This window comes from Eublepharis macularius, chromosome 9 (genome assembly GCF_028583425.1).
Source record: "Eublepharis macularius isolate TG4126 chromosome 9, MPM_Emac_v1.0, whole genome shotgun sequence".
NCBI lineage: Eukaryota > Metazoa > Chordata > Lepidosauria > Squamata > Eublepharidae > Eublepharis > Eublepharis macularius.
In genome coordinates, this window is record NC_072798.1 from 21666895 (window position 1) to 21687083 (window position 20189).

The 20189-nt window shown below is 37.3% G+C and overlaps 1 protein-coding gene across 2 annotated transcripts in view; it reads right to left on the minus strand.

Moving 5' to 3' along the window:
- Positions 1-317: 317 nt before the first annotated feature.
- The window catches only part of ERC1 (ELKS/RAB6-interacting/CAST family member 1), a 261544-nt gene continuing 241672 nt past the window's right edge, over positions 318-20189 (minus strand). For both annotated transcript variants that reach the window (XM_054988425.1, XM_054988424.1), the window contains one exon: positions 318-4889. In XM_054988425.1, the coding sequence (XP_054844400.1) occupies positions 4752-4889 (138 nt within the window). In that variant the 3' untranslated portion in view covers positions 318-4751. The remainder of the gene's footprint in view (positions 4890-20189) is intronic.

Consider the following 20189-nt stretch of genomic DNA (forward strand, 5'->3'; position numbering starts at 1 on the left):
GAACTTTGCCTTTTCATATTTTGAATTCCTTTGGACGACACATTTAATGTTTATACTTTTTAACACGACTTTTATTTTCATTTCTACTTCTATCTTTTTTTTTAATTAAATCGAACAATAGACACACATTGTCAGTAACTGCCCCAGCCCAAGGACCACACAGACAATAACAACAAGAAGAGAACAGAACTGGAAAATGTAAAGAAAAGAACCTGAAAAAGTCAAAGGAGAAATACCAATGACGACAGGTTACAGCACTCGCCACGCACACGGGAAAAGGTCAATATTCTTATGTTTATGTTTTTGACACTAAAAAGTTTGGAAATGGTTTTATTCTTTTTTTTAAAAAAAGATCAGCAGACACAGCCATTTTGTTCAGAAGGATAAGGCTTCCTCTACTTAAATGGAAAAAAGATAAAAAATATTATTTTTATAAAAACAGCACCTGCTGTACTGACAAGACTGAGTGATTGGCAAGAGAAGAATTTGTCTTGTCAATTCTGGCAGCCCCAAAACACCCACTGCCTGACTTGCCCATCCAACTAGATTCAATGGGACAGTGTTATTAAATGCGGAGCACTCCACTTTCCATTTCTTTTGTTGCTTGATTCTCTGAAAGGGTTTTTTTTTCCAAACTCCAAGGACTCTGACAGAAAGATATTCCCATTATCATTTCACTACTCACTGCAAGAACTTCTATTACAGTGATGCCAGGAAAGCTATATTTAAGATACGAACTAGTATGTATAAACTAATGTATCCCACTTCCTTTTGATACGAAAAATATCATGGCACTCCAGAACAACGTTTGAGACACGACGGAAATGGTGTTTCATTAACTTTTTTTACAAGATATAAGAATTTTCTCAAGCGGAGTACCATTTCAATATTAGAATGAATAGAAATGGATTCCTAAAACTCTCATAAAAATTCATAACTCTCTTGCAAAATACACAGAAAATTCCCTTGGATGAAAAGTTTCTGGAGTGATCTATGTGAGTCTTTCCCTTTTCTGAATGGTATCTGATGGCACGTATTATAGTATCTCACCATAATGTTATTCGTTTAATTGTAGTTGATGTATGGGATTTCCAGAGAGCATTTTGGCATTGCTAAGTGAAAAAGACAGCCACAATAGTAATTGTAACAGACCCAATACACCAGAAACCTATTTCTTCTAGATGTATCTAATTTCCCTTAAAGGTTGGTAGCTAGTGTCATTATGTAATTTCAAGGCTGAAGTATTGTTTTATCAGTATTCCCAATCTTGGTTATTTTGGAATGAGCATTTGCTTTCCTGAGAATCACTAAGATTTTCAACCAGATCATGAAATTATCTGATTTCTCATGAACAAAGTAGAATGAATTGCCCCATTCCCCTCATCTTTGGAGGATTCCTGCAGTTTATAAATCTTTTTGATACTTAATAAATTAACACTGTTATAGCTTGAAAGAGTAAACATAAAGCCAAGCTTGTTATAATCCCGCAAATAAAACTCCATTAATATGGCAAGCACAAAACAAAGTATGCTGGAATTAACAGATAAGAGGGTATTCTTGAATAGTGGACTGAGGAACAAAGTGATGAAAATGATATCACTGTGGCACATTTGTTCAGAGCCATCTTTATTGAACACAGGTGATGAATCTTACTTGTAGCAGGAATAAAATCTATGATTGCTGTACTGGCAATCTATAATCCCCTCTGATTTGAGTACGCTGGTATGCCATCTCATACCAGAGTGAATGTCCACTTGACTTCCAAGGAAGTCATCTGTCTTGTGTTCAAAATTAAAGGAAACGAGTAAACAGGCCATGTTCAACACTATTGTCACAAGCAATGCCTCGTATTTAAGGCTTCATAGTTCCTACAGAAATATGGTGAGGTATGGCCATTGCCCAGAGGCATCAAGAGGATTATCCACAATGGCTCACTCTGTAAATCTAAATCTGCTCTTCTCTAAGGTAAAATATTGCTTGGTGTTTCTCTCAAAAATCTCTTTACTGGGGGTTTAGGTTGGGCTTTATGGAAGCAGGATTAAGTTCACAGAATGAGGTGGAAAAGTTGTATTGGGGTGGCAGGGATGTGTTGCAAGACAGGCATATTACAGATTTGGAGATGGAGGGGGAAGGGTTCAAACTGTAACCAAATGGCCAGTGTGGGAACTGGCTCTGCTCCACAAATCCTTCCAGAAAACATGCGAAGAGTGGAGTAGAGTATAAACAATGGGCATTATCATGATTTCATTGCAGTGGGTCTTGCACTCAATTTGCTGGGAAGAGCATAAGTCTGCTGAAGAAGATCCAGGTTTGGGGTTTTTTTTGGAGTAGCACAGCCACATGGTGGCAGCTGAGTTAAAGACTCCAGAAATACAAGAATGCAGAACTGTGATTTATGGGTAGTACAATAAACACATGAGGATGAAGCAGCAACCACAAGCAACTATCTCTGACTGGCTCCCCTCCCTACTTTCGACAAAACAAATGCTATCAAGAAGCATCTAACATAAGAAGTTTACAAGCACCAGTTGTTTCAACCAGTGATAAGGAAAATTCCACAGCTTCTTCTACAGAGCGAGTGTATTGTTTTACAGCAGGGAACAAGGGCAGCTGGAGACCCAACCATATAACTTAATGGGATCGCCAGGGAGTGGTGGTGGTGAGAAGATGCGAGGCCTGAAGGCTGTGATAGTTTTACAGGCAGCATTAAATTCCTACAGTGAGTAATTAGGAATGAAGAAGAAAAAGCTAGAAGGGAGATTTCAAAACAGAAGCTCCTATCAAAATGCGCTGACTCAAACAATAGGGCCAAAGGCGCGGCTCTGGTATGAGGCATGGCTCAGTGGTATGTACAGTCACTGTCTACATGCCTTCCGGTAAAGGCAATTTCAACCTTGAGAACAATCAGGTCTCCCCCCCATTTTATTGCTCTGTGACGAAAAGCATCAGCCACAGGGTATTTCTACTTTCAGCTCTAAAACTACCATTCCTGATCTCCAAAAAGTCATGAGGGTGTGATGTAAATTTCTCATTAGAAAACCAAGGGAGAAACAGTGCCATTAAAAACTAAGCTTACTTATGTTGTACCTCCTTTCTGAAGTACCCCAAGGTACCACTGAACATCACTAAACAAATTTGGCACTGGATGGCCCATTTGCATCCCTTTACAATAAAAGACAAGCATTACAACAGAAGTGCTTGTTTGAGAGAGACACCTTCCTTTCTATATAAAAATTAGTGATGTCCTAGAAACTGTGATGCCAGATTTGGAAGAAAAGATTCAGTGGAACAGAGTAATACAAGATAGTCAGAAAAAAAACTTCGATACATGTGGCATGGCCTCTGAAATAAGATGGGAAAAAGCCTTCAGAGTAAAGTAGTAGGTGTGACCATATTTAGTATTCTGCCTAATCAACCTGGAATGCAAGGTCAAGGGAACTAATGTTGTGGGAACTTCCATGTATAAAATGCCGAAGCTGGAAAAACCAAACATGGTGAGTAGGACAATGACCACAGAGGCAAAACTATAAGAAAAGCAATTTAAGAGGAAGCAATCTTTCTTCTACTTCATTATGTACGTTCCAGTTCCTGACCACTTTTCTCATACTGGCTCTAAAGGTACTATTAACTCTGAAAATTGAAAAGCTACAGAAAGAGTAACTTTCTCTAAGGAAGAATATAGTGAAACCAGGGGGGCTCTGCTGAACAGCTGCAAAATGTCACTATGCATAAAACCAGCACTACACAGTCATAAAAAAGCTATGTTCACAATTAGTGCAAAACATATGAATTCCTATCCAGCCTGTTAATTTGGCTTTGTGAACAGCGTGCTGTTCACAATAGCAAAATAGCCTTGAAGAGGCTAATTTGGATGCACTAAACAGTTTGTGTGTGTGTGCGTGTGTGTGCGTGTGTGTGGGGGTGCTATGGAAGGTAAAGCGGTAGGTGTGATCATATTTAGTACTCTGCTACTAGGCACCGTTCACAAAGTAAAACTCAAAACAGTTAAAATAAAAAGTCAAGTATATAGAAAGCATCCTGCAAATGAGAATGCAAAGAAACACAGAGGAAACAATGACTGCAATTGACTGGATCAAAAAAGCCAGCTAAAGAAAATAGTTGCCAGCATTTCAGAGCCCATTTGGTAAGCAAAAACGCAGCTCACAATATGAAGAAGGTACTACACAATAACTTTCTGGATTCTTGCTTATTTGTCATGACCACCGAGAACAAGGAGTACTTTCCCTCTGTAATAATTTCGCCTTTTAGGCTAAAACATTTTTGCAAACACAGGCAGCAATTCTTCAGCTAGCAAAACTGATGTTGGCCACTTCTGGAGCATGCTCAGCTTCCCCTATCCAACTGGGAAATAAAATAAAGGCAAGTGCTCCACCGCTACCACCTTAACCACCAGAACTAGTTGTGTCCAAAATATTGCCACTCCCGTATTTATACGGCTCAGCAAATTTCTGAGCAGACATATCCCAAAACCAGCAGGAAAGATAACTGGGAGGCATATTCCAAAGTTTAAAAGGCAGTGAGAAGATGAATGCAGGCATGATTCAGAACTTCTAGACTGGAAGAGCTGAGATACCAGTTTCGTCAAGTTTTTTTTTTAATATAAAAAGGTGCACCAAAAGTTCCTGTTCTGGTCTCTCCCTTCATACTGTTCTTCATCCTCACGACTCACTGGACTGGCTGGGCTCGGCCCCTGGGTGTGCTTCTCGTGCCGGGGCTTGCATTGGTTCTGGTCATGACGATTCCTCAAGTGCATTGACAACTTGCTCCAGGATGTCAGGGCAGTGATCAGCTATCTGCTGTAGAATGGCATTGGCAAACTCTTGGAGCTCTGCGCTGTCCCTCTCACCTTTCTCCAGCTCCTCATGAAGCTGCAAGAAAAGAAGACACAATTCATTTAACACAAGATGGTGTAATTAAGGAGTTCTACACAGCATTTGGTCCTCAGCCTGGCACTCCTTTAGGAAAAACAGGCAAAACCAAAACAGATACACTTTAGAGTAACGACTAAAGGAGGTAGTAGAGAAGAGCAAGAGTTCAGTAGCACCTATAAAACTAACAAAATTTGTGGTAGGGTATGAACTTTCTGTATCTGAAGGCGAGAGCTGAGGCTCATAAAAGTTCATACTCTACCACAAATTTTGTCAGTCTTATAGGTGCTACTGGCGTCTTGCTCTTTTCTGTTGCTACATTCAGACTAACACAGCTACCCATCTTGACTAAAGGAGATGGTGAAATAAGTGTGAATAGTCTAAGCCAGATACCTATATAGTCAGAAGTGAACTATGAACTGCCTTAACTTCTAACAGGTTAGAAAAATATTTTATTCCTGCAGCATGTATATATTCTACTGCCCTTAAACGTATTGTATTTTGCCTGTCAGTTTGATGTAGTTTTGCCCTGGGAAATATGGATTGTATACCTACATTAAATTTTTTAAAATTAATTTTCCAAAATTTTTAAATATAATAGGAACATATAGCAAATAGCAAGTAACAATAAAGAATCTACAATTACAACTTATAACTTTTAAAGCTTTGATAAAACTCTATACATTAGCATTTTGATAAACTATGATTTACATTATGTTGTCTGGATTCTTAATGAGTTACCATAAGCCTAACATTTTCAAATTGCAAATTGCTTGTTGAGGAAGTTTTGTGACCAAAAAATCATTTCTAGAGATATTCCAAAAAGGGTTCCCATTTAGTATAAAATTCTGTTGTTCTCATCGGATTCGTTTGAAAGCATATTTTATCTGTTATTTTTTCCATCAAAATTTGGTCCCAAATTTTGCTATACCAAGTATTAAGGTTTGGTAACGTTTCTGATTTCCAATATGAGGCTATCGTAGACTTTGCTGCTACTAAAAAAGTTATTAAATTTTTCCTGATTTGTGGTATTGACTGGTCTTTCCAGATGTCTAAAACATCAATTCTGGTTTTAGGGGAATGGTGTATGATGGAATAAGGGCTATTTGGTGTAATATTTTTTCCCAGAACTGTAACATGCTTGCATTCCCACCAACAATGTGCAAAGGAACCTACTTCACCACACTTTTTCCAGCAAAGAGGTTAACTTTTTGAATAAATTTTTGTTAGTTTTGGGAGATACCAATGATTAATAATTTTATAAGTTTGCAGCCTAGTGTTAATGACCGTGGAGTTGGATAGATTTGATGTCCAAATTTGTTCCCAATCTTTTTTTGTTAGGGGTATACTGCAATCTTGTTGCCATTTTGATTGTGCAGTTGTGATTTGGATGTCTTTGTTATGTATTAGTATGTTATAAATTTTAGAGATTAAATTTTTACAAGTAAACTGCTACTTCCAAAAATTGTTCAAAATTTGTTTTTGGTGTATTCATTATTTCCTTTAGTTTGATATCCTTTGAAAAATAAGATAACTGAAAATATAAAAAACAAGGAATAGTTTGATCTATTTTTGTTTCTATTTCTCTCTTTCCTAGTAATCCTTGTTTGGGCTATATATCTTAGCCATATATTTCGTTGTATAGGTAGGGTATGTTGAGATGGTAAGGATTGGTGTGATATTAAAATGGAGTACTGTGAGATCTCCAGAACAATTTTGCTTTTAGATTTATCCTAAATATTAAGGTTGGCTGCAAAAATCATGTTTTGTTTAGCTATTTTTGATCTGTATTTTTGGCAAGTCCAAATAGTATCTTGTATTGTATTGTGTTGCTGTGAAGAGTCAAAAATATTGATCCAATCAGTGTGTCCTTTATCTTGTAATATGTGAATTACATTTATAAGTCTAGAAGCTGCATTGTATGTTGTGAGGTCAGGGTAATTCAGGCCTCCTTGTGATCTTTTTCTTTTCATTATATTGAAAGCGGTTGTAGGGTGTTTATAATGCCATAAGAATTGATTTATTAATGCTAGTGTTTTAATAGTTTATTGGGAATATTAATACGTATAGTTCTAAATAAGAAAAGAAGCCTTGGAAGAATAAATGATTTTATTGTATGTAATCTCTCATGCCAGGATAATTGTTTATTCCATTTTTGCATATCAGTTTTGATTTCCTTCATTTTTTGTGCATGGTTAAATTGAATTAATTGGTTCAACTCAAGTGAAATGTTAACTCCTAGATACATTAAATATGGATGTGCCTGTTGGTAGCTGCTTTGTTGTGTAATTAGTGATTTTGTTAATTCTGCTGTGTTGATCGGTAATAAACTAGATTTGGCTTGGTTTATTATTAATCCCGAAATTTGGCTGAAGTTAGTGAGTTCTAAATCAAGTGTCTGTAATGACGAGATTGGTTGGGTAATATATAAAAGAAAGTCATCTGCAAATAAACTGATTTTGTATGATTTATGATTTTTTTCTACACCTTGAATAGATTTGTTATTTCTTATTGCTTCAGCTAAGGGTTCTAAGTATAGGGGACAACTCTGTCTTGTACCTCTATTTAATTTAGTATTTTCTAAAGTGACTCAGTTGGTTTTAATTTTGGCAGTAGGGTGCCCATAAATTGCATTTATTGCTTGTAAAAAGTGTGGACCAAAGTTCATATACTGAAGCAGTTTTTTTAAATATAACATTTCCAAAGAATCAAAAGCCTTTTCTGTATCTAGTGAAAGCAATATTGATTCAATTTGGTTCTGTTTACAAAAAGATAAAATACTTAAAAGAGTTTTACAGATATTATCCACTGTGTCTCTTTTTGGTATGAAGCCAGCCTGATCTTGTTGGATATATTCTCCAATAAACATATTGAGTTGCTTAGCCAACATAGCTGTAAAGATTTTGTAATCTGTGTTTAATAATGATATCAGCCTATATAAGCCTGGATTGGAAGTATTTTTACCTTGCTTATGTATTAGTGCCAGCCACAGAATTATAAAATTCAGAGGGGTAACCATCAGGTCCTGTTGCTTTATTATTTTTAAGGTTTTTTATTGTCACTAAGATTTCTTGTGATGTTATGGGGTTTTCCAATATGTGTTTCTTTCAAGTTTTTTAATGCCTTTATGATTTTGTAAAAATTCTTTGATTTTTCCTTTGCTCGGTTTACTAGATAAATATAGTTTTAATTAAAAGTATCTAAAAACACGGGCGATTTCTGTTGCTTTTGTGTATGTTGGACTGTTGTGGTCTTGTATTATTTTGATAATTTTGTTGTTTTTTTCCTCCTTTATTTTCCAGGAGATAGTATGTAGCATTCTTGGGGAACTGCACCAGTATTTTTGTTTTAAATTTAATAGATTTCTATTAATTTTATTGACTTCTATAATTTCCAGCAGTTTCCGTTCATTTAATAATTGTTTGTACGCTTTTTTGCTACCTGTTTCTTCATGCAATTGTTCCAATTGTTTTTGCACTATTTCTTGCTTTTGGAGATCTTTATTTAAGTATGATATTAAAAGCTATTAATTGTCCTCTTAGTATTGCTTTTAATGCATCCCCACAGTATGTGTGGAGCTATATTGTCTGTTTGATTTTCTTTTAGATATTGCTTAATATATTGTTCAATCTTTTCTGTATTTCTCATACTACACAGTAGATTTTTGTCAAATGTTCAATGTTTTTTTCACTGTTTCTTTAATTGTTGATATTGTGCATTTCACCTGTGCATGATCAAAATAGTTGATGCTTCCTATTTCTGCATGTGTTGTTTTTTTTATTAAGTCTTCTGAAACTAAAATATAATTGATTCTAGTGTATACATTATGTCTTGTGGAGAAGTATGTGTAATTTTTTTCTGTTTCATTTAATACTCTCCATATGTCTACCATATGGCAGTGCTTTGATACTGATATTAAATGAGTGTAGTTTTTGTTCTTTTTCCTTTTCCTGTTAGTAAAGTGAGTTCTGTCTAGTTTATTGTTCATGATGTAGTTGAGATCACCTCCTGCTATCACTGCACCCTCTTGGAAAAGTTGTAGTTCCTTAAGTGTCTCTTCTATAAAATTTAATTGGTTGGAATTTGGTGCATAAATTAAAGCTAATGTGTACATTTGTCCCTCTATTAATCCCTTCACAAAAATGTATCTACCCCTTGGGTCTTTTAGAGTAACTTTATGTGTAAATTGGATCTTTTTAGACAAGATTATCGCTACTCCTCTAGATTTAGAGGTGCCTTTGGCATGAAATTGCATTTGAATCCACTTAGTTTTTAGTTTGATTGTGTACCTACACAAGTGACTGCAAATTAAAACACAACAGATTTATAAAATGATATTCTTTTAAGGCAATATTTCCATTTATTTATGAACATGTTGTAACATTATTCTACATGTAAATAGCAGGTTGGATCTAATGCAGAAATTCTGTGTGCGCAAGGACTTCAACCCGCAGAATGTGACTTTTGCAGCTCCCCCTTCCCCTAGAGTAGCCTGAAATGCCTCCTGAAATTCTGCTCCTGGGGGGAAGGGGAACTAAAGGAACAGGACTGGGGGTGTATTTTGGGCTGCTGTGTGAGGGGAGAACTGCATAAGTTTCAGTCTGAAATCTTGCTTCTCATGCCTGCTCATGCGAGGAAAAGCACCACATGGTTGACATCCTCCTGATTTTGTCTGAGCAGCTGCGCGTTTATGGCAGGGGCAACACATTCTATGTATCATAGCCTCTCTGAAACAGTAGTGAAAGGAATTTGTCTTTTGGATCTGTTTTGAATCTAACATGACTGCAGTCCAGTTTAAGTGCTCTAAAAATTCTCCATGTGGAGAATCTCTGTTGACACACTCACATGAAGAGTGACATCCATCAGCACTCAGCCACAGTAAGTGGGGGGCTTGCTTCGTGGTAGAGATTTAAGCAAGTATTTGCCCCCTCTCATTTACTCCAAACAGAGTGCTCTACATGAAATATTTCGCAACATCTATACCATCCACAGAAAGTGTTAAAAAGTGTCACCAAAAATTCATGAACAGGCATAATTTTTAAAATTTACATTCCTATACCACTGCTTCCTACCTCAACACCCACACTGCGGCTTACAGCAATAAAAACAACCAGACAATAAAATCTCGTGTAACATCTTGAAAACCATTTTTCCCATTCATCCAAATCCATGTCTGAGAAGACAAAGAAGCTGGGAAATCTGAAGGTATTATATTTTTAAAAGTTAACAAGAAATGGAAGTATGATTAACATTGATCACTATTTCTCTTTCACCTCAATGTGAATAATTCTGCCAATAAGAAATATAGCGATTGTTCACTAGGCACAAAGCATGTGAAAAAGTACATAAAGAGTGATGAGCCTTCAAAGTGTGAATAGAAAATGGGATTTTGACGAGATAAACTCTCCAGAGTAGCCAAATAAGGAGCTCACTATTTTTTCTTCATGCCTTTAGAAGAGTATTTGTACCTCACAAATAAAAAAAAATTATTATACTCAAGAGATAAAACCAAACAAGTCAGGGTGATCAGTTTCAAATCTTGAATTAAGCTCCCTGTAACTCAACTGTGTGTGCCATATAATTGGTTAAAATTTTACTCTGGAACAGATTACCCAAGGACACTGCTGGCTTACACACATCACCACTGGAATTTCCTACATGAGAATAGTTTCTGGTTTGAATTTGTCTATGGCTGTCTTAAGCACAGTGTGAAGAAATAAATGCTTACTTGTTTACTGCCATGACAAGAACTTTTTCTGTGGCTACATACAGGAATCATGACAACAGGGCATCTGATTCATATGCTACTGCTTCCATGATCAGATCAGATTTCCAGATCAGAAATTCAATTTGGCCACTGCATGTGTGAACCAGCACACTCCACTATAATTGCCTTACAAAAAAATTCAGAAGTTTAAAAATGTAGGGGATATATCATGGCTGCAGATTTTGTGACCTTCCAAGCCAAACACTGCCCACCCAATTTACAAAGTGGGCTGGCAGACACCCGAGAATCCTGTTTTTTTGTGCTCCAAGCCAAAGCAGGACAGCTACAGTTTGTCAGTTTGATAATGCTTGGAATATATGGTTTGGTGAGTTACAAACAGTACAAGGCTCATAAGATATGAAATACAACTCTATCTCCTAAACTAAATAAAGAAGTTGATATTTTCATTTTAAAGCACAGGACAAAATGAAAGAAATTCATTCATTCATTTAAATTGTTTATATGCCAATCTTTCTCATGAGCATCTCAGGACCCAAAATAGGTAGCAATGATATAAAAGCAAACTGGCAAGACAAAAATTGAAACTACAAATATAAGACATTAAAAACCAATTAAAAAACAGCTTATGCCCTACACCAGCAGGGGATTCCCCCTTTATCCAGGCTCAGGCTGCCCCACAAAGCTCTATGAAATAACTTTGTTTTACAGTCTTGCCAGAAAGCCAGGAGGGTAGGAGCTCCTCCATGACCTCTTTTGGGAGGCTGTCTTAGAGAAGGTGAAATCAAAAAGAGTCCAGTAGCACCTTTAAGACTAACCAATTTTATTTTAGCATAAGCTTTCGAGAATCAAGTTCTCTTCGTCAGATGCCTGATACAGAGACCTGTATCTGTATCAGGCATCTGACGAAGAGAACTTGATTCTCGAAAGCTTATGCTAAAATAAAATTGGTTAGTCTTAAAGGTGCTACTGGACTCTTTTTGATTTTGCTACCACAGACTAACACGGCTAACTTCTCTGCATTAGAGAAGGTGGTAACTGCCATCAGAACTAGCTAGGAAGAACAAAGCTGCTGCAGAGAACATGCAAGGAGAGGCTGTCCTTCAAGTAATTGTGGCTCCCAGGTCAGAGCTTTAAAAGTCCGATTACTTTATTGTTGTGTTAACATTTTTTTAAAAAAAGAATCCCACACAACTATGTAGTTTTTCATGATGGATGCAAATAATAAACTACATAGGTTGTTGGATGCTGAAACTAGGTTATTAGAAGACATTTGTCCCTAGCAGAAAGGCAAAACTGTTTAATATTCCAACACAAACACTCAACATTAGAAATTTTACCTGCTGCTAACTACATCTGCTATATGTAATGTTTCTATATAATTTTGGAAAATTAAGGAAGCAATCCCATCCTATAGGCAATAACCTGTAAATAAATTAATAATGTCACTGAGATATCTTAATCTCAAGTAAAAAACATATACCTGAAAGTTTTGGAAATGTCACTGTTGGTAAATGCTCTCCCACAATGCCCTGGGAACAAGTAATATGCTGCTCTTACTGATATTTTGGCAGGTAAATGTAGAAAATTATCTAAACCTTCTCAAAGGTTGCCCCTTGCAGTGAGAATTGGTTAGTCCAGGCTTCTGTCTCCACTTCAAACTCTGATGAGAATTCCACACATGACAGTTCATGGAAACGAGCAAGGACGAGACCTGGTAAGAGGCCATTTGAGGGTACAGGTGATGACAAGCTCTTAATAGATGTTGCAGGAAGAGAAGGAACCCAATGTCTCCGGCAAGCAGTGATTTATATGGCATCTTTGTGCTGTAAAGAATGGGGGCAATCTACGTAGGCACATCAGGTGGTAACCACTTGCAAAGACAGGCACAATAGATTTTAGTTCTTCTCTGAAACCAGATTTCTAAAGTTACCTTTAAAATGGTTACAGGGACATTTACGTATTATCTTCCACTCTAACAGTATCTTGACCAAAAGTAGCTGAATAATGCTGTGCTCTGCCACAACACTGCTCCTCCTCACGTTTCTAAGGTCTGATAATACAAACAATGTCAAAGTGGCCACTTAAAATGCCACCATGTAGTGGTTGCTCCATTTGGCAAGCCATAGATTAATATTTTCTTTGCAAATAATATTGCTTCTCCAATGCTCATTATCGCTCTTAAGTATTTAATTACAAATTGGGCTAAGTATTGTGTATTTAAAGGGTAGGAAACTAATTCAGAAAATATTTATGAGTTTGTATTTCTGTAGTTAAAAATATGCTGGTAGCTTGGGTTGGAGAAACAGAGGCAGAGCTACTGTTAGCTTGGGAAGCACTGCTTATTGTTCAGGGAGGTAATAGTCAGAATATGATATTCCAGGCTTCACAGGTGCAAGATGGTTAAACAACGTATTTCTATTATCTCCCATTATATTCGCTCCCTGAAACCAAGCATATTAAATCCAATGACCCCTTCTCACCCCCATACATTTTTTTTTACCAAATTACATCTTTTGTCCGAGCATCTTTATTTTTCTTTCTCAGTAAATAAGATGTTACTTCACTCTCATTATTGAACCTGTGTAAACACTGAATGGCCAGTAAAAACAAACAGATGCACTCCAGACAGGGGAATATAACGTTTGGAACAGGTATAATGGAGCACAGGCCACAAAGAGCCTCAAGTAAACAAACAAAGGGAGAAACTGAGCTCCCAAGCACTTTAATCACCATGCCGGAATTTGCATCATTAATCCACCTGCATTTTGGAACAGCTAGACAGAGTACAAATAAAAATACTACAAAGAAAAGTGCCTTTAGGACTCCAGGTCACAGAAACCCAATCTGAGCAACATTTAAAAGTTGTCTTTCCCCCCATGATTATGGACAAGAATGCAGCACCGTTTCCACTTTAAGAGACAGGTTGCTGACTCTTTCCAACTCAGAAAAATAAGCTGTTTAAATTCTGAATGAAGATGAACAAGACAATTCAATGAAATGTAATTTCACACAAACCAAAGATAATATCTTTCGCAAACAAACAAAACAATTACTCCCACACGTGGTTCCTCTTGTATGCTAAGAGTGCACATAACATTTTCCCAAGCAATTTATTACACAATAATAATCAACAACAGTATGTTCAAATACACAAGAAAGGTGGAATATAAATGTAGTCCTAAAGAGATACACATAGGAGATTCTTGGAACATTTTCAACACAAAGCGTCTCTTCAAAAAGCAATTACATTTTATGACCACAATCCCAATTTTAAACACTATATAATGATATTGAGGGGTGGGGGGAGAGCACACAACTATACATATTTATGAGCTTCTTCTGATGTTCTTATGTTTGCTCCTGGGAAAGCATCTACAAGATACTTTCTTGATGAAAACTACAGTATGAGAAATACTGACACCTGGATACTGACTTAGACAGTGGTGATTCTTCCACCATGGAAAAGAAATGTGAATGACAGAGGATCATCGTCAGATGAGACTTTGAGGATTTTGACCGTGTCACTTCTGAGGAGCTTGCAAGATATATAAATCCACGAGATATCTATTTATAAATTAAATATGAGACATGAATATAGTATCTTGAATGCTGGAAGTTTTCTGGTAATCACTAGATTTTGTTACAGACGTGGGCATGTCAATGTCAGTTATACAGATAGTACTACTCGCAATTAAAAGACTGCTGATTCCAAGATACAGCATCTCAGAATACAGAATGCAATACCAACATTGAAAGCTAGGCAGCTCCTATAAGTTTGTCTACCCCTGCCCCGAGCAGTTAAGAGTGAAAATTATTACCTTCTGAGCAAACCACTATCTTCCCTTCTAACTCAGAATCTACAGATTCTCCCATCATAGGCTCAGCTTCCTATTCAGAACCCCATGAAACTAAGTGGGAGTGGAAGATTCATGCCTTCATTCCCTGGGAGAAATAATGGATATGGATATTTCTAAATTTCTCCCCTTCCAAATTTTCTCGCAGGTTTAGTAATTCCTTGCAACCGTCTCCTTGTTGCAGATTGTTTTCTTGACGTAGGTAAGCGACAGCATGAGATACTGTACAGATTGAATTACATTCTCAGTTATCATCATTCTAAAACACACTTACACAGGAAAATTTACTCATGCATATAACTGTGATGGCATTCTTTTTAGTTAATGGAACGTCCTGGCAAGTTAGAGCACATCATAATATGCTTTTGCTTTCCATACATTTAAAGGCACAAAGATTAATTTGAAAGCAAAACAATATGTGGTTGGATCTAAACTTGGATGTGCCCTTGGATTTAAAACAAGCTGGGGTCTTTCCTTTAACTGTGAAAGGCATGCTCAATGTGTGTACAGTGACATGGTGCAAACCACACGGCCGCTTATGTAAAGACTTTTACTTAAGATGGGGGGAAAACATAATGTAAACACGAGGAACAGAAAACTGCAGGAAGAGCCAACTGTGCCAGTGCTGTTTCAGAAATTCATGACAGGAGTTTTTCATATATGATCTTACAACAGGCACAGGAACAAGGGAGAGAATCGACCCATTACAAAACAGAAAGGGATGGAAGTGGGCTGTTAATGATGGCACATTTATTTTGGAAATTACATTCTCTTGTGTTACTTTTAAAGACATTGAGGTATCCTCATGAACCACACCAGCGTCTGAGGAAACATGAAAATATACACAGTCATCTTCGAAAGACGACTCAGAATCTAGAGCTGGTTTGGGACTTTCATGATTAGAGGCATTTTGTTAGAGACAAACGCATGTAGTATAATTTCTTTTTGAAGAAACGGTTGAACTCATGAATCATACCCATGTCAGAACGTACGTCAATGTCTAATGAGAAGCAGCCTTCCTTTCACAATCAAAGTAACATCAAGCTTCTTCTTCCTAAGTATAGTCCTCCCCCCCCCCCCCCCACTAGCAGGATGTGAAACTATAAAACGTTCAGCTTCTACTGGAATATTCCTTAATATAAACCAATGACATTTAGCGCAGCAAATAGTTTTGTAAATGTTTTATCTCTTGTATGGGCTTTTTAAAATAATCAACGTACTGGTATTTAATTGACAAAGGAAAAAGGAAAGAGAACACTTAAGGTAGACATATATTAACTGAACTGAAATCTTCCTAAGATTTGTGTTTCATATTTTTACATGAGATCATATAGGCTTCAACCCTTTAAAAGGCATGTATTCAAAGGGAAAACATATCATGGAGCAGAATTGGTCGAGGCACAAAAAGCTACTATAATATATTGCTATATAGACTAGTTAAAATTATCATAGGCTAGAATATATTGTCTTTGTAGTCCTATTAAGGAAAAAGGTTTGTATTATTTTCACTGAGAAATTAGGTCTGTTTCTGAAAACTCCCACATTGATGAGCTATGGGCTATTGGGTTACAATTAACAAAAATACAATATGAACTAAACTGTCAAAAGAGAAATATATATGGTTAATACCAAATATTCTTCATATGTCAAAGCATGTTATATTGAGTTTTTTAATGATGTTTTTTCTTTGCATTTAAGCCACAGAGGAGAACGTATGTCCTTTGTTCAAAGAATCCCTATAGGATCATTAATTCATCACCGTGGAATTGTGATGAATTTTGTAAATTATTTCAGACCTAGTAAATTAAATTCCGCATTGCCCTCTGTGGTATCTTAATGTTTCTCCAGCCCAGTGCAAAATTTTAATCCTCTTGAACATTCAGTAGCAGAAGCATGACTAGGGCACACCTGTTAAATGAAAAACCCAACCTTATTTATGAAAAACACACCTTATCAAATTTTCATCTTACCATTCAATTAAATAATCATACAAAGAGAAGTATTTTTCGCCAACCTAGAAAGATGGTAGAAGAAAGAGAAGGAAAAATAGAGGAGAGTGCAAGTACAAGATGAGAACTTCTGGTGTAAGCAGTTGGCCCGGCTTCCACCATTTTAATAAGCAGTTCTAGATATGGCTACTTGTGATATTAAAGATGTTCAGGCCTTTGGAGTTAAAATGGCTGCTGTATTGCCACTAAATAGCCTCCAACAGTTGCTAAGTCCTGCCCGGGAGAACATGGCATGCATGGAATGCTGCACAGGAATGCAGAGTGATTGGATTTACTATCCCTCCGGCCCCGAAGGGACCCAGGGCAACAAAGGTCTCGCAGAGTCATCCCCACTTAGCACCTTCCTTTTCCTCCTCCTGTGATGAGATCTCCTGTCCACAACTGAGGAGCTAATCAAATGACATTCATAAGTATATACAGTCATTCCTGGGAAAGTACAGTCTCCACTTAAATTCATTAACTTCGCTCCAGTGGACTTTATCAGCAAACTATTCTCTTTGTGCAGTGCTAGAACTAGTTTTACATTTGTATCCACACACCCTGGCAGCTATCCATCAAGGCAATTAAATCCTTTGTTAAACCCAGGAACTGACCATTGGAGTCTTTGTTTAGGCTGCTAGGTGGGTTCTCCCACCTCAGGGCACATTTTACCTATAAAGGTAGGCCCTGGCCTCATTAAAATTGTGCTAGCTTCCAGGATGCTGTTCCCTTAGGGTCTCTTCCCTAAGCCTCTCCTCCTTTATACATTCTTACTCAATCCACAAGCGCTGTTCCCCTGAGGTTTGCTCTGAGCCTCTTGCTCTCTTGGCCGAGGATGCTGGATATTTGAAGCTATTCTCTCTCTCTCTTCACCGCAGACTGGACTACTCTTCAGGATAGGTAGATATACTTACTCCCTCGCTCTATTCCCAATCTCTGGCTAAGTTTCCTAGGACTCTGTGTGGGTGTGTGTATCAACCATTTTCAATTAACTTAGTGTGTGTATGTTAGTTTTTCCTCTTTAAATAAAATTATTCTTTGCTCTTAAAAACACCAGCCTCGTCTGCTACGTTGGGGAGGGGACCTGGTAGAAATTGGTGGAGATTTCCCACTTGTTACTCTTCTCCCATAGCCATTCTCCTTGCTTGCTAATTCCCTCACAAATCATTTTATTGCAAGGACGCCAGTTCCAGTAACACTGGCTTCAGCAGAAGAATGAAGGTTTTGCTAAACCTATACATTTAGTGCTAGTAGTCAGGGAGCCTCAAAAATGAAGTATTACAGTAAAAAAGGAACTGAAAAAGAGCAAGAGGTGAAAGCTAGTTTAAGACAGCTGTGTGAATTTAGCAAAAGGGCAGTATGACTCTATTTTTCTCGTTACTGAGTTACTGCATAGTTCCAAATACAAACCGTAGCTTTACATTAAAAGGCAACAAAAGACAAAACGACTTGTGCAAGGAGGAAGCCCGAAGCAGGAAGGTGAGGGTTATCTTGTATACTGCACAGTATGTCTTTGTATGTATGAATGATCAGCCTGCTGGGATGAAGTTATATGTATGTGCTGGGAACTAAGAGGTAGGTCTGAGATGGTGTTTTGACCACAAGTGACTTAATCTCTGTGGGGCAAAGGCTGCATATGCCAAGTGCTGCCTAGATAGGCTGGTATGGAGGAACTAATGCATAGGCCATAGTACATGTTGACACCAAACTGTATAGCTGTGCTTGTACAGTATGAGGAGTCGAATTGAGGTTACTAAGCAGGAGGTGGCTCTTTAAGGGTTGTTTGTGAAGTCATGTTTTATTGTTCCATTTGTGGGGGCAGCCAGACAGAGATAGATTAGTGGTCTCAATGAGCAGATCTGATGACGTATCAAAAAGGGTTGCAGAACAGCTGACAGGAAAGCTGACAGCTGTTAAAGAGCATTCAAGCTTCGGATGACCACTGGTCCAGGCGATCATGAGGAGGACAGGTTAGAACTTGACCATGAGCACATGCCAGGAAATGAAATCCAATAAGGCAACCTACAAGCCACGTGGCAAAAAACATGCAAACAGAAGGCACTTGGAGAAGGAAACAAAATATAGGTATTGCAAATGCTAGAAACCTGGAAAGCTGAAGTGTGTTTTGCTAAAGGTGGACACCGATAGAGTGGGTATTTCAGAAACATGATAGGATTGGGTAAAATCTGAAGCATTTACATGTTCTGTTGTGCTGCATGTTACTGGTAAACTGACAGTTGGGTTTAATCTAAGAAAACAAGGCACCCTCAAACGCTTAGAGGATAGAAAGAAAAATTAATTACTGAGTCAAATGCCCATTAAGGTAGCTGGTTAGAAGTTTGGTGATTAAAAAAAGATTAACAGGGAACCAGTTGCAACTTGCAACAAGTTAGGAGGGGGGGGGGGCTTTTGGCCCAAGATATCCCTAGGAAGAAAATATGGATTATTTCTCATAAATGTGTGACAACAGGAACAGAACTGAAATGCACTCCATTCCAAGGACTGTGTTGCAGACACATTTGTCTTCGGAAAATACTTGTTGTTTTGCATTGCTGGACTTGTTTCTGTTAGCCTCCTGGAATTTGGCTGCTATTTTGCTGTCATCTTTTTTGGACCATAATTGCGTTAAAGTTAAAAATACAAGGAGAAAAGTTCAAACATCACAAGAGATGAAAAACAGAGGAGATGAAAAAACGTACAAGGCTACAAAATGTATTATTGCACAGAATTAATTTGTAACCATTGTTGGCATTTGTGTACTGCAAATGTATCATACTATCAATATTCTTAACCTAAAAATTGAAGGAGAAAAAATCAGCCAGATTTATCTTCAGTACAACTCAATTTAATTTAAAGTAAACTGTATCACAGATTAATTCAGTTGAAGAGGCATTTCATGCCACAGCAGCAACATTAAACATCACTTTTAAAAAGCCAGGGTTGAAGAGTGGAAAAAACCTAGAGCAAAGAAGATATGGAACTGGAAGATAGCAACAAGAACTGATGAAAGACACTACTGGGTAGCTTGACAAGGATGATAAATTCAGCTACTGCACCTCACTAATCTGAAGCAAGAAGAAGGAAGAATTTGAGACAGAAAGGACAATAGTGGAAAGACCAGAAGCACTAGGATGCAGTTGTTTAGCTGAATTGAACAAGTGCTTGGATATGAAGGGAGTGAAACACGGGCTGTAAACAGCATCAAATACTATATATAATAACGTGGAAGGGAAGTCTACTCCAAAATAACCAAGTGCAGTATCTATTTACACATATCTGTTCTAATGTGAGTGATACAGAAACACTGACCAGAACTACAATACATATTCAGTCTTGGCAAGTCACTTAATTGACTCCAGCTGTTTCAGTAAGCAAACTAAGGGGTGGAATGATGAGAGCTCTATGTAAACAATAACTCCACAGAAGAATCAAACGAGGTCAGAAGTCTCAGCATGATGACAAAGAAAAAACGGTATCTGGGGTGAAATCATTCAACCTTCAAGTCTTAACTTGCAAAAGAAAATTTAGAAGTCAGATTTATGCTCCTTGGTGGGTAAATTCTCAGGAGCTTCACAACTATCAAGGGGAGAAAAGAAATATCTAAATATGGAACTTCAAACAACAAAACAGAAACTCTGCATGCCTAAGTTTAGGGTTCAACATTCAGGATCCCAACAAAGTAGTCAACTTTTCAGAATTACTTATTCATAAAGACACTTAGCAACCAGAG